At 41.9% G+C, this 14827-nt stretch overlaps 1 protein-coding gene across 3 annotated transcripts in view; it reads right to left on the bottom strand.

The window, feature by feature from the left end:
- Positions 1 to 10706: 10706 nt before the first annotated feature.
- Positions 10707 to 14827, bottom strand: part of LOC149278770 (ankyrin repeat domain-containing protein 6-like) — a 34199-nt gene continuing 30078 nt past the window's right edge. For 2 of the 3 annotated variants that reach the window (XM_089501755.1, XM_089501756.1), the window contains 3 exons: positions 12271 to 12384; positions 11898 to 12060; positions 10707 to 11221 (listed from right to left, as the gene is read on the bottom strand). In XM_089501755.1, the coding sequence (XP_089357881.1) occupies positions 10707 to 11221; positions 11898 to 12060; positions 12271 to 12384 (792 nt within the window). Of the gene's footprint in view, positions 11243 to 11741; positions 12061 to 12270; positions 12385 to 14827 lie in introns of all 3 variants that reach the window. The other variant, XM_089501754.1, reaches the window with a different exon arrangement.

Here is a 14827-nt window from a genome sequence, read left to right as displayed (position 1 = left end):
GTGGTGTCACCTGACCAGGGCTGAACAATCAGAGAGAGGTAAACCTGGGCAGGCTGCTGATTGGTTGCTGGAGTCAGCTGACTAGGCTCAGCCAATCAGGGGCTGCCCCTCAGCCCGAGCCACCTGATTGGTGGGTGGTGTTACCTGACCAGAGCTGACCAATTAGAGAGAGGCCGTAGCCTCCTGATTGGCGCATTATGTCACTGATAGAGGTTTCATATTATTATTATTTATTATGATTTATTAAATTTAATTAATTATGAGAAACAATTTTTTTTGTTGCTTGAATTTATGGCCACCAAGGTAATTGCAACACGGTTAAAAATTACCACAGAGAATTTACGCTCAACGTCGCTGGATTTAAACTTACGGGCAATGGGGCAAAAGTCCAACACCTTAACCACAACTCCAAGCAAGAGATACTGGACTGCAACTGTCTTTGTAGTGTATTGATTTAGGTGTTAGACCTGGATTCTTGAGGTTGCAAGTTCAATTCCTTAAGGCTTATTTTTTACGTGGATCACCACGTAGACCAAAACATAAGCCATCTTGTCTCTGCCCCTACAAGCCACCATTCTTTAGTTTTTTTTAGTGTGTTTGTTTGGAAGTCAGGCCGGCTAAAGGACTGTATTGGGGTGAAAACTAAAGGACTGCTTCTTAACGTGCGGTCCCTGTAGCGTAGTGGCTAAGTGGTTGGCCTTTGGGTTCTTGAGGTCCAGAGTTTAATTCCCTAAGGCTTCGACTGTATTTGTTTGGTTTCTTTTTGTTTTTAAGTAAGCACATAGACCAAAACATAAGCCATCTTGTCTTGCCCTTACAAGCCACCCTTCTTTAGTTTATTTAATGCGTTTCTTTTGGGAGTCAGGCTAGCTAAAGGACTGTAAAAACTAAAGGATTGTTTCTATAGGGCCTTATACCTGTTCTCTGTGGTTCAATGATTGAGTTGTTGGTTTTAGTTTTTGAGGCTCTGGCTGCCATATGGCTATGTAAAGTAATGGTTAAGGAGCTAAGCTAGCATGCTTGAGGCACTGGGTTCATTTCCATTGTGCTCCAGCTTGAACTTTCTCTCAGCTCCCTTCAACATTGTTTTTTTTTGTTTGGTGAGGGAGAAAACAGCTATTGTTAGCAACCAGGTAGACCAAACCACCCAGTTCATGCATTTAATTTGAATGGTTTAGTCAAAGGGATTGGGGTCACTCCCCCACATTTCCCCACATTTGGATATTTATATCATCATTCACAGGCCATACAAAATCATCAACTTAAAAATTACCCCCGCATTGTATATTTATCCCAACATATATGTATTTAGTCTTTGTAGTAAATTGTTTCCTGCAAACCATTCACCATGGATAAGCCGCCTCCTCTTTTGAATCCATTTAAAAGGGATACATCAAAGCTAGCTGCCTGGTGGTGACCTTGAAAACACCTTACACAGGGTGCCTCATTTTCGCTTACCTTTGCAGCCCCCCACCCCACTATGACACAGTATTACTTAGCTGCCATGCCAGAGTGTAGAGATCACCCCATCTATTATTCTCCCTTTGGCCTTTAAGCCAGCGGAGTAATGCGCAACTTTTTTAGTTTACTAAAATGTCACTGGCGTGGGAAGAAGCCAGTTGAACTTATGGGCCTTATGGTGGAAGACCAATGCCTTAAACACTACTCCAAATCAGAGGTACAGGTTACCCATTTGAAAACACGTAAAAACCCTGGTATGTATCAACTCTCTCTCTCTATAACGTTCTTTATAATCTATAATTACACAATCTTAAAAATGTCTTATTAAGTGTTCAGTAGTGCAGGTGTAATAGCCAGTTAATGCATTAAAATTGCATGATTTTGCCAAAGGGATTTGGGTCACTGCCATTGGATTTGGAACAACTGTTGTGCCCTGGAGAACCTGCTCAAAATCCTTTGGCAACGCACAGATTGATGAGAAACTGGATGATTTTAAATGGGCCATAAATAAATAAATAATAATTCCCTGCCCATTTGGTTTGGTCGAAAATTCTCGTTCTAACTGTGACTAAAAGCAGTCTCTGCTGACTGCTTCTGCATCGGGTTCCGCACTTTCTTCTGCATATTTCTTTTCATCTTTTGTCTTCTCCCTTCTCTCCTTTCTTCTAAATTCTATCTTCAATCCATAATCTGGTATCTTCTTTCTCATTCCCCATTGTTTTTATTTGCAACAGGAAACACATATGGTAATAAGAATATGTGTAATTTGAATCCAATAAAATTAGATGAAACTGCACATTAGTGGTGTCTGTATCATGAACGAATCGTTCATTTGATCCGATTCTTTTCAGTGATCCGGATGAATCGGTTCAGTAGACTGGACGATTCATTTGTAGCAGTTCAGTCTGTGAATCAATGAGTTGTAACCTGATCCTTGAGTGAGTCATCTGCACAGCACTCAGACACAGACTCTGGGATCAGGATACAACTCATTGATTCACAGAGGAAGGATGACTCATAGTCAGAGAGTCGTTCAAAGATTCGAATGATTCAAAGATTCGAATCTTACAAAGATTCGAATCTTACAGAGAATATCACTGACACAATACTTTTAAAAATAAATACAGGATTTAGATTCCCCTTAGTTTCCCCCCTTTACCTCTAACTGCACCTTAAGTTAACTTTATTAAATTAATTAAATTAACCCTCAGTCATCAGCATTGCCCCCACCTTTCCAACATATACTCTGGCACACATAAGTAAACACACTTACACAAGTTACATATACTTACTCATACTCACTAACACACATACACCTACACATACAATTACACATCCATGCCCACACACACTTACACGTCCATGCCCACACACACATGATTAAGCATCCATGCCCAGACACACACACACGATTACACATCCATGCCCACAAACACGATTTCGCATCCATGCCCACACACACACACCATTACGCATCCATGCCCACACACACACACGCAGTTACACATTCATGCTCACACACAAGCATAATTACACAACCATGCTTTACAATAATACATACAATCAACCTCCCACCCCCGCTTACCTGTGACCACTCCTGCCACTTGCTATCTCGAAGCTTCTCGCACACTTTGCGGGGAGCCTCAGTTTCACTGCTGGGTCACGTGATGTAATGTGACCCGATACGTTCCCGTCTCCCTGTGCAGCTTCAAAATGGTTTAAAAGGGCTCTTCTGACCTATTTTGAATCGGTTCCCCTGCAGTTACACCAGTGCCCCTATATGTCTATCAAAAATCCACAGTTTAGGAGTAATTCACTAACATATGAATTCTTTGTGAGGAAACTTAATCCTAATATGCCCTAGATATGTTTACTTTACCTTATTGGAAATCCACCCACATCCCAGAGATGGACAAATAATACCTGACTTTGGGGCAACTGTGATTTTGGTTTGTTTCATTTAGTTTTAAAGAGTGATGCTAAAGTGATATGTATAATGGCCAGTTTCCTAATGATTGGACTATTCCATTGGTTGCTGCTGAGATAACACTGCTTCGGATCTGCTTATTATCGATAAACCCTGGTGTGTCTCTCTACAGCCAAAACAATGAACACATCCTAACTGATTCAACTTGAGTAACTGACTGTCCCATTCCAAATCCTGGGGCTGTTTACCTATCACACACTCTTTTGTAGCTATTATTTTAAACTCATCGCAAGAGGGTTTTGATCCATCTCAATTGTCTTTGAGAAAAAACGAGATGCATTTTAGTCCTAGTGAGAGATATAGTTTCACTATGAATTGCAGCATTTGCAAAAAAAAGTGGTGGTTGCAAATAAATTAGAGGGTGAAACTGAATGTAAAAACAAAATTTTTTACACTGATCAACTGCAGGGAAAATAGACACCTGTAACACCTGCAAGGACTAGCAAGTGTCCAAAGATTAGCTCTGGACACTGGCCCAAACACTGGCTAAGATAATGTTTCACAGCAAATGGTCCTGTTGGTCACAGGGTCATGCATCTCAACTCATGTGTTGTTAGTTGATATTTTAAGTAACCCTCTAATTGCCTCACCAAATTGGGAAAACTGTGCAGTGGCCTTTAATGGAGTATAGTGAGTTGATTGTCCCCTTTAAGTTCACCAGCCATAAAAAAAAATGAATTAACGTTACTTTGTAAAGTAAAACAATATATTTGGTGTGAAAACGGTGGGTCTCAACACCCCGAATTGCAGTGAGATGAAGCTTTGCTACATGGGTTATGTATAGATATATTTTTATTTCTAGAGAGCCAACCAATCTTGGTAATTAACCTTGTAATTTATACTTAACAATACATTATAGGAGGTTGGGAATAATCGGGGCATTACATTAACATATACATAAGGATAGGAGGTCCCTGTCCAGTAGGGCTTACAATTAAGTCAATTACAGAAGACATACAGATACAATAAGTAGCAGGATGAGCAAATGTGATTTATTACTTATAATGCATATTAAATTAGTTAAATGAAAGGGCTGCAGATAAATGGCACAGCCTCCCTGTAGAAGTGGCTGAAATAGTGAGATAAGTTAAAGGTGCATGGGATAGGAATAAAGATATCCAGTATGTAAGACATGACCGATCACTGATTAAGGTTTGAGTCTCTACATCTGAAAAAATGGGCAGGCTAGATGGACAGAATGGTTCTTATCTAACATCAAATTCTATGTTTTTAAGTTTGTATTTTTTAGAGTTTCATCGATAACGTTCTTTTTGGTCGGTTTAAAATTTATGAGGAGTTAAACATTAATGTAGTTCCTAAGGCCCTGCAACAAGTGCTTTACTCATATATCCTGAAAGACTTAAGTGGTTCCCCTCTTCACAACATGTAGGGCTTTTAACATAGATAGCAAAAAAACCTTAATGTAATCTAGAGCCAGGGCCAGGCCCTGCCATGGTGCAGAGTGGGGCAATTGCCCCAGGTGGCACTTTTGAAGAGGCGGCACTTTGCCGCCCCAAGCACCTTTTTTTTTTTTTGAAGCGGAAGAGAGAGAGAGAGAGAGGGGCGCCGAGTTGTCAGTACCCGCTCGGCACCCCTCTTTCTCCTCTGCGAGCCCTCTACCTCAATGCCGGCTTGTAATGCTGAGCGCCGGAATATGATGTCATTTCACCGCGGCAGAGCAGGGAGACTCTCGCCGCAGGACTGCTGGAAGGTAAGTAAAGTACGAAGGGGGGGGTAGGGTAGATAATAAGGAGAGGGTAGATAATGAGAAGGTAGGGAGAGGAAGGGTAGATAATGAGCAGTGGCATTTCAAACTTCGCCCCAGGCGGCACTTGGGCCGGCCCTGTCTAGAGCGGTATATTGGTTTTGTATGACAGTGTGTTCATATAACATTGCATGTGTATGTTAATGGTAAGGCTTGACATCTGACAAAATATGTGAATAATATGGTAAGGGCAGAGTATGTGTGCCAAAGTGTGGTTTATACATAACTCTGTTAATTCAGTGTTTGTGTAATTTTAGAGTACAGTGTTAAAAAAAATGGCAGCCATCTGTTTAAAAGAGCCAAGTGTCTGTATTAGAGTGGACTTGGCCTATGTCATTATATAGTGCCAGTATTAAGTGTATCTTGTGTTGCACTCAGTCTCTGAACAGTGTTACAAAGTTATATTGCTGTGAATATTTTGCAGTAAGTTTAGTGCAGTAAGTAAGTGGTAAATAGTTTGAGGGTAATTTAAAGTGGCAATAGTTGCCATTTTGTTTTCTTACCATGCATCAATGTTGTAGACTGTGTTCATGTCACTGATGCGGCCCTTTTATTGACAGTGTGTTTCATTTATTGGCGGCTGTTCGCCTCTTGGCATGCAGAGTCAGACTGAGCACCCAGTGCTTTCTCTGCTAGTAACCGGGTTGAGGATTGGAATTTGTCAGCTCCCGTTCAACATGATGCTATGCCAGCCTACTGAATCAGTTACACCGTTTCAAGTCAAAAGAGAAGAGAGAAATAATTTTGAATTAAGAGGGCAACATGCAAAAAATATGGATATTGTGTTACAATTGTGATGACTTACAACCAATTTTTAACACATAAACAAGGATCAAAGTTATACGTCACTTTACTAATTTTAAGGCAAGACAAGAGGCTCATATTTGCATATCTCTCTTTACTGACACCAGAAATAAGAACATCACTAAATTTGTAAACCAATCAGAACACAGATGAGGCCATTTAAGTCCTTAACAACTCTTTCTTCTTTCTTTCTTTGCTGCTCACTGAACAGGTCAGATCACCCACTGTTTTACTGCTCGTTTTTTCTGATTTATTTAAACATTTCGGGTCTCTTTTTGTTTAGGGAGTGTCCTCCTGGGCCCGTTTGTCCTTCCCTCTTTCCTATGGAGCGTCTGTTCAGTCTTCTTTTCCTCTCCCTCGTTTCTGCGTGGGGGGGTTCGGGGCTCTCTCTTGGGGGTCCTAACCCCTTCCTAGGGGTTCCTCCACCCTTTCTGTGTTTTTTTTTTATATGATGGCCGCCATCTTGGTTGCTTCCAGTTTTCACTCAGTTTGCCTCCTGTTGCTTTCTGCCTATTCCTATGCAGGGTTGAATGGCCCCTGCCATTTTTTATGTATCTAACTAGCTGCATTTAATATTCATCAGGGTGAGCCCCTGCCCTACTACCTACCTCAGTGCCATTCACAGGGGGACCCCAGTTAGCCTGCCTGTCTCTTTGCCTCGCTCAGTGTGAGCTCCTGCCCTATTCGTGCAATTCTCCTGTCAGTCTCTCCTGCCCACTGGGTGTATTTTCTGCTGCCAGGATGTCTATGAAGCCTAACCCTTCACAGGAGGCCCTCTTTTCCTGGTTTAACTCAAAACTGTTCAGCTCTATGGAGTCCCTCTTCTCTAAGTTAGCTGCCAACATGGCTCAATTTACCATGGGCTGCTCTGTACCAGAACCCCTAGAAAGTTCTGGAGATCCCCTGAGACTGATTCTGACAGGTCTGAAGGGGTCCAAATGCCCTTGGAAAGGGAGTGACGTGTCAGCTGGAAAAGGCAAGGCTCAAGCCAAGCGTCCTTGAATGAATGCAACCCCCCAGGGGGGCCTGGGGTTTCAGACCCCTCTGTGTGCACGGACAAGGGAGCTGCTGAGGGTCCACTTACCCTCCTAGATGAAAGGAGCGCTGGGTCCTCTGATTCAGAGGTTTGCTATGCACTGGACCATTCGTGAAGGCACGACTCATGCTATGTCCATGAGAATTCCGTGGGTGAGTAATTCACCCATTACTACCCAGCTCTTCCCCTCCTGCCCCATTAGACGGTCCGCTGCTAGACCCAGCCAGAGTGGCTTTATTTGATCCCACGGTGATGAGGCACCCCTGGGCCACTGACTGGGCCCCGCCAGAGCACAACAGTCTGTATCTGCAGAAATGGCATTGTTGCCCTCTGGAAAAAGAGGTGCACAACAAACTAAAGGCAGAATGCACTTGTCCCACCATCCCTGACAAAGTGGCAGTTGCCCCTGGGTTTGACTTTAATGTGGTCACTCTCCTGTACCTGAACAAATGGGACCCCAGGAAGGGCCTTGAGCATGGGCTTAAGTCTGCACAGGACAAGCTGTTAGATCTGGTGGGTCTGGTGACCCACATGCTGTCATTGGTGGACCATGCCCTTCTGCAGGGCTCTGTTCTCAATCCTAAACTGATGAGATTGGACCCTCGTGACAATTTTCACAGAGTGAAAATGGATGCAAGTCTGGCAAAATTAGGATCTAAGGCGCAGCTGCTAACGGCTTACTCTCTAGTGACTCCTTTGTTAAGGATGACGTCGTGGAACAGAGCCAAATCATCAATGAAGAAGGTGTTTCAATCAACACCTCCTCCTTAGGATGGACAATGTTTTGGCAGTGAAATACATCAATCACTTAGGGCGGACTCGGTCCAAACCCCTCAAGGAGTTGACAAAAGAGATTTTGTTTTGCCTACCTCGCAGAATCTCCTTCCATGCGGAGTACCTCCAGGGTGCGGACAATCAGTTAGCGGATTGGTTTTGCATACACTGGAGGGATGCCAGCGACTGGAGGCTCCACAGTCAGATTTTCCTCGAACTTCTCTTCCAAGACCAACCATCAGACAACACCGTCAGATTTCTTCAGCTAGCTCCTGGATCAGGGGGACCTGGCGATGAACGCATTTCAGGAAGGGGCTTATGCTTTTCCACTGTTCACTCTTATTTCCCGGGTTATTCACCAGCTTCGGGGCAGTGGGATGTCACTTGGACTCTGTAGCCGTCCCAGCCTTGGTTCCAATCTGAGATCCGTTGGCTCTGCCAGTCTTCCCTGCACTCCTTTTCGGGTCCGGAAGGTCGGCTGCACTCTCTGATCCTGGAAGGGCAGGAATCAAAACCGAACACAATGGTATGATTGGTATGATTTAGTGCCCCCCAGTTTTGACCGTGTCTTATGTGTTCCCCCCTATACGTTGTTCCTAGTGTCACCACTGGGGTTCAGTAAATGAAAAGAAAATTACAGCTAAATATAACGACCACAGAAACAGCCATTGTCGCGATTAAAAAAACAACCGTGTTCTTAAAGGGTTAAATTAACTCATAGTGCCGTGTTTTTATTTGTGTAAGTCTGAGAATATATGGAAAACGGATGTAAAATAAAGTTGGTGTACAGACAGAAGTGCGCATTATTATTGAAGAAGACAGACAGTGGGGGGAAAACGAAGATTGAGGAAACACCATTGCCCAAGAGCTAAAACCAGAGTGGAAACAAGTGCTTTTCAATATGAAAGGTGAAAAAGACAAACCCTACTTAGAGGGGGAGATTGATTCTTTTTGGTTAAATGCTGGTACTTACCTTTTATTTCTTTGAACAAATATTATGGACTATATAACCATGGTTGGAAGCCTTTGATTTCTTGGTGGGGCATTTGACCTCTGTGTACTTCCCACTCCCTAGCTGGTCAATTGTGGCTCTCCCTGCACCACTAGGCACAGCCTAGTGCCTCCCAAAAAAACAGGCGCGTTCCGGCTAGACCTGGGTATGTATATTGTCATAAACTTAAGGAAGCATTTATTTTCACTAAGGAAGGATTCTTTATTCATACACAAATAGAATATTGCTAGATACAATAAAAACTAATAAATACATGTACATCAGGAGTATTATCAAAACATAACACAATAATATCATTCATAATCCAATACAAATACTGAGGTAATTTTCAGAATATAAAATGTGGGCGACTGGGCGTTCATGAAGGCATTTTGTTGACTTTTTGCAGTGAAGGGGGTTAACATATGACAAGCACATACTGAATGGACCCCTGCTTGCAGCATTCACTGTGCCAGCACTAGAGCTGACTGGGGGTCAATATATCATATTCACTGCCTCTTTTAGAGGGTTACTCTAAACTGTACTGTGTAGTCCCTCCTTACTTGCTGAAAGATGAGTGCACCTTGCTATACTGTTTTAATTAGATAGATATATTCCGCCAAAAACATCTCCTGCTTGGAAATTAGCTGAGGCGTGGGGAAAAGGGCAAATGCACATGTGGGAATCTCCCTATGCATTTGCAAAAGCTACACCATAAACATTTAAAGGGGCAACACAGCTATTATACGCATTTATGAGAAAAATTTATGGCCAATTATTTATAGGTTCCAGCTTTGAATATATTGGATTGAATAATTCAAATAGCTGTAACCTTGATGTAAACTGCCCAAATCTTCTGTAAAGAACTGCCATTTTGGTGATGTCACATCACAATGGACCTGCAATGTCACAGATAGTATTTTTGTAGCGGCAAAAGCCAAGAAAACTGATTTACATATTTTCTTTGAAAACACGGCCAAGTGGGTCTGGGGGCATGCTAAGAAAGTTAACTACTTATAGGAGTAAAAAAAATAAATACTTACAACCATTTGAGTGCTGCTAATACTGATGTAATCTCCCCCTTTATTATTCATTTGTTTGAAAAGCGTCAGCACGCTTCACAATTATCCATCTTTTAGCAATCCTATGTAATTAACATACCCGGGGCCTTCCCTTGCGGGACGTGGCCAGGACTGCACAATGACGTCGGTGGGCGGCCCCGCTGACGTCGGTGTGCGGCCCCGCTGATGTCGGGGGGTTCCCGCTGACGTCGGGGGAAAACCCCCATGTAAAGGAAAAAAATGGGCGGGGAGCGGGATATGACCCGGAGTATTCGGGTCTTGACCCGGAGAACCAGCGCTCACCCGGCAATCTCCGGGTCAAACCCGGAGAGTTCCCAGGTATGGTAATTAAGCATTAGTGACTATTCAAAATGAAAGGGCATTCCTTACTCACTTTACACTGGAATGTTTCTTTGATTACAAGCCCTTTAGTACTAACAGAACATACAGTGACTGCCTTGTAAGACTCTCTGGCCTAACATATGCAAATGCAGTGTTATACATGCAATAACTATATGACTACATCAGATACACAACATAGGCCGGAATCTATGGCACTGTGATATTTATCACATAGTTTCACAAGGGTTATCACATGCAAACAAATGTTCTTGTGGAATTCATTCCCAGTCAGGAACCACAACACAAAAGTTCTTTAAGACTGTTTCTATGCATGCACGGACAGATAGTTATTGATTTGTTATTCGACGCAGATCTGTATTTCAGCAAATTAAATTATAATAAAAAATATTATAATGAAAAATGTCTCTGTTGATGTGACATCATTATCCTTTTGTTCTCACGCTTATTTTCCAAAACAGTTGATGCTAGCTATCTTTCTGCAGTTTTGTTCTTAGCTTCATTAATTCTTCTTCTAAGCTTTGTATGTGTTCCTGCAAGGCATCCTTATCTTCCTGAGCCTTCTGATTGGCTTGAGATCTGGCTTCTTCTATTTTCCTCTCATACCACTTTTCCATCTGAGTGGATACAGCCTCAAAAAAATATTGAGTAATTTCCAGAGCTTGTGAGGTGTCTCTGGTATTTGATACTCCCTGCTCTCCAATACTGGAAGGGGGCTGATGGTGTTGGGCAGGGATTTGAACTCGCTGCTTCCCTTGACCATTTTTTGCACATTTCCTTGTCTGAGTGCCTCGATCCATGAGATTCCTGTTTAGTTTTTCAGCTTTCTTGGTTTCTGTTGAGGGCTTCAGGGTGAAGGCCGCTTTAGGATGCTTCTGTTTAGAACCTGGCTGGTTGCATGCAGACAGACCCTGCTGTAGTTGGCAAACATGAGGGCAGCTCGATATTTTTTCCTTGGGTCTCACTACTGGAGGGGCAGCAGCTACAGACTGCTGTTCCATGGCTAAGGAGAAAGGATGTAGACAGAAACTCTTACATTATCTACTGCATTTCAGCTTGGTAGGACATTAGTAGGGTCTACAATTTTGTTAATGTCCAATGGAAGTAAAACCTTCTGCAGGGCAATGAAATAACGTACATAGTACATTCATAACTTATACTTTGCCTCTTAAAATATGGGTGCTGCATATTGATTTTTGAGGATTCCATTAGGGAATACAGGTCATCAAAAGTTTAGACTACGGATGACTAAGTGGCTCTGACACTTTAAGGCCAGTGGCACACTACAGGAACCATTGGCTGGGCTGGCAGTATCATAAGTATGCAGCTCAATCAGCCACCGGTCCACCAGGCATTTGACAGTGTGCCATATAGCCAGTCCTGTTATCCTAACCAATAGGAGCTTTGAGGATTAGATTTATAGGTTTTAAGAATGGGAGAGAATGCAACTCCCATGCAATTTGTATTATGTGTAATATGAAATGATCACTGGCCCCACTTACTTGTACATGGATTTGATTCAGGTTGGGAAATCTTTTGGCTGCTGTCTTCTATGGAACTTACTGGCTCCTTTCCCAGTTCATCAAATAAGCTGCTCTGGGTGGCATAGGAAAGTTGCGTAGAGGACTGAGGAGGGACTGATGCTTCAGTGCTGTTACAATCTTTATTGCTGCAATGACTTTCAGAAACAGGGTTATCAACCGACTCACAGGTTGACTGAGATGATTTTGCCTTGAGTTGTCTAGATTCTCCAGAAAGTTTCATCTCCAAAGTCTGAATTTTTAGCATACACCACGTTTTCAGTTCATTCACAACAGAAACCTGCGGAGAATGTTCAAGTTGGCCATATTTGTCAGCAATGTGTTGTGAATAAAAACCGTAATCAGTAAAATTTCATCTAATATATAAATAAATTCATGCAAATCCACACTGAAGTGGGTATTGAAAATATTAAGAAAGGCCTGACATTAGCAGGTTTCAAATCTTGTTGAAATATGGACAGTATTTGATGCGAGAGTAATTTTTATTTACCTGCCGTTTTTCAGTTTCGTTTTTCTGTACATCTGTATGCTGTTGAAGACGGCAAATACAGTCGGCCCTTTCTGCGGACATCCTTTCAATCATCAGCTTGTCTAGAACCCGCAGCTACAGTTTAAAAAACAAAAGTATCAAATGTGTTAATGACAGCACATGCCAAACAAATTGGTGAAACCGCCATGTAGCTTAAAAAAGGGGCTCTTTAGGTGAGTGACTAGTTTGCTAGATCATAGGATAGTTAAGCACCCCAGGTCTGCTGTATGCAGATCTGTCACTTTTCCAAAACCCTACACTATTCATTTCCTGACACTGAATACAAATACTAAGTACTGGTGTTCATGTATCACAATAACTACCGTATTTGCTCGATTATAAGACGACCCTGATTATAAGACAACCCCCAAATCTGAATATTAATTTAGGAAAAAAGAAAAAGCCTGAATATAAGACGACCCCATAGGAAAAAAGTTTTACCAGTAAATGTTAATTCATACAAACTATTTTTTTAATAAAAGTTATGATTGAGAAAAATATTTTGGTTTTATTTCCTTCTATTTTCCAACAGCCCCCCCCCCAGTTATGCAAATGTTGGGGGGGGGGGGAGACAAGAGGATCCAGGTCCCCTGCAGCTCTGCAGGGGATCTGGATCTTAGTCGTCTCATAGTCAGACCTGTTTGAGGTCTGATTATAAAACGACACCGATTATAAGACGAGGGGTATTTTTCAGAGCATTTGCTCTGAAGAAAACCTTGTCTTATAATCGAGCAAATACGGTAATATATACAATAGAGTCTCACGTTATGGGACATCAGTTATTTTAACCCCTTAACGGTCACTTAACGACCTATGACGTGCCTGACACGTCATGAGACTTAAACAAGCTTAGAAAGTGATCAACGATCACTTTCTAAGCTTAACCGGTGTTGCTGTAATGCCTCGATGTCGAGGCATTCAGCAACACCGAGATCGGCATGATGGGCCATGTCTGGCCCCTCCCCGGGGCGTCAACGACGCCCGTTTTAAAAGCGATCACCTCCTAAACTTCAATGGTGTCGCTGGAATGCCTCGATCAGGAGGCATCCAGCGACACCAAATACTTACCCCAGGGCGGGCTGCATGAAAACTTCGCCATCCGCAAGATGGCGGCGGCCCGGGAAAAAAAATAATAAAGTTGAAAAAGTTCGCTAAAAGGAAAAAAAGAAAAAGCTTAAAAAAAACATGGTAACATTTAAAAATTATTATGCTTTAGAGGAACTATCCAGTTCCAGCAAAATGTAAAAAAAAAGTCCAAAAAGAGTAAAATAAATAAAATAAAAAAATAAAGTTTATTATTGTGAGCAAGTGCTAAAATTAGCGCTGTATCTTCCCAAAAATCCTGACATGGAAAAATTTAAATAAAAGCATTTCAAATACCCAAGGGGTGTCTAATTTAAAAAGTGAATGGTTTGATGGGGTAAATTGGAGTGGCCGGGCTCAAAGATAGGGCATAGACACAGACTGACCGAAATGGGGTAAAAAAAAGCGCATTTTAACCCCAAACCCCAGACAAACCCATACATGTGGGGTATGACTGAACTCGGGAGATGTTCCTGAACACATATTAGGGTGTTGTTTCATAGTGACGTACACCTGGAGCTATAAATTTATACCCAAAGTACAATTTGTGTGAAAAAAAATAAAAAAAAAAATACTACCACAAAGTGTGGCAAAGGCTGGTGGTAGAATCTGATGCATGGAAAGGGTTAAATACTACCATTTTAAGTACCTTGGGGTGTCTAGTTTTCAAAAATATATGGTTTTATGAGGTAAATTGTAGTGGCCAGGCTCAAAGATAGGGCATAGGCACAGACTGACCAAAAATAGGAAAAAAAAGCGCACTTCCCAAATGTGGCCTTTTAACCCCAAACAGCAGTCAAACCCATGCATGGGTGGTATCACTGTACTCGAGAGATGTTGTTGAACACATATTAGGGTGTTGTTTGATAGTGACGTATACCTGGAGCTATAAATGTATACCCAAAGTACAATTTGTGTATAAAAAAATACCAAAAAAATACTAACACAAAGTGTGGCAAAGTGGTAGAATCTCATGCATGGAAAGGGTTAAAATACTAGCATTTGAAATACCTTGGGGTGTCTAGTTTTCAAAAATATATGGTTTGATGGGGTAAATTGAATGTGCCGGCTTCAAAGATGGTCCTATTAGGACATGGGGGCAGAATGACCAGATGTAAAAGTTCCAAGTTAAAAAATGTGCACTTCCTAAATGTGGCGTTTTACCTCCCAAACAACCCGACAAACCCATGCATGGGGGGTATGACTGTACTCGGGAGATGTTGCTGAACACATATTGGGGTGTTGTTTGAAAGTGATGTATACCAGGAGCTGTAAATCCATACCTGAAGAGCAATTTTAGCGATAAAAACACAAAATAAATTACTACCACAAAGTTTGACAAAGACTGGTGGTAGAATTAGTGCATGGAAAGAGTTAAAATTCTAGCATTTGAAATACCTTGGGGTGTCTAGTTTTCAAAAATATATGATTTGAT

This window comes from Sceloporus occidentalis, unplaced genomic scaffold (genome assembly GCF_023333645.1).
Source record: "Sceloporus occidentalis isolate IW3139 unplaced genomic scaffold, rSceOcc1.0.p SCAF_181, whole genome shotgun sequence".
NCBI lineage: Eukaryota > Metazoa > Chordata > Lepidosauria > Squamata > Phrynosomatidae > Sceloporus > Sceloporus occidentalis.
Note: the sequence above shows the minus strand (reverse complement) of the source record. Positions and strands in the feature narration are given on the sequence as shown.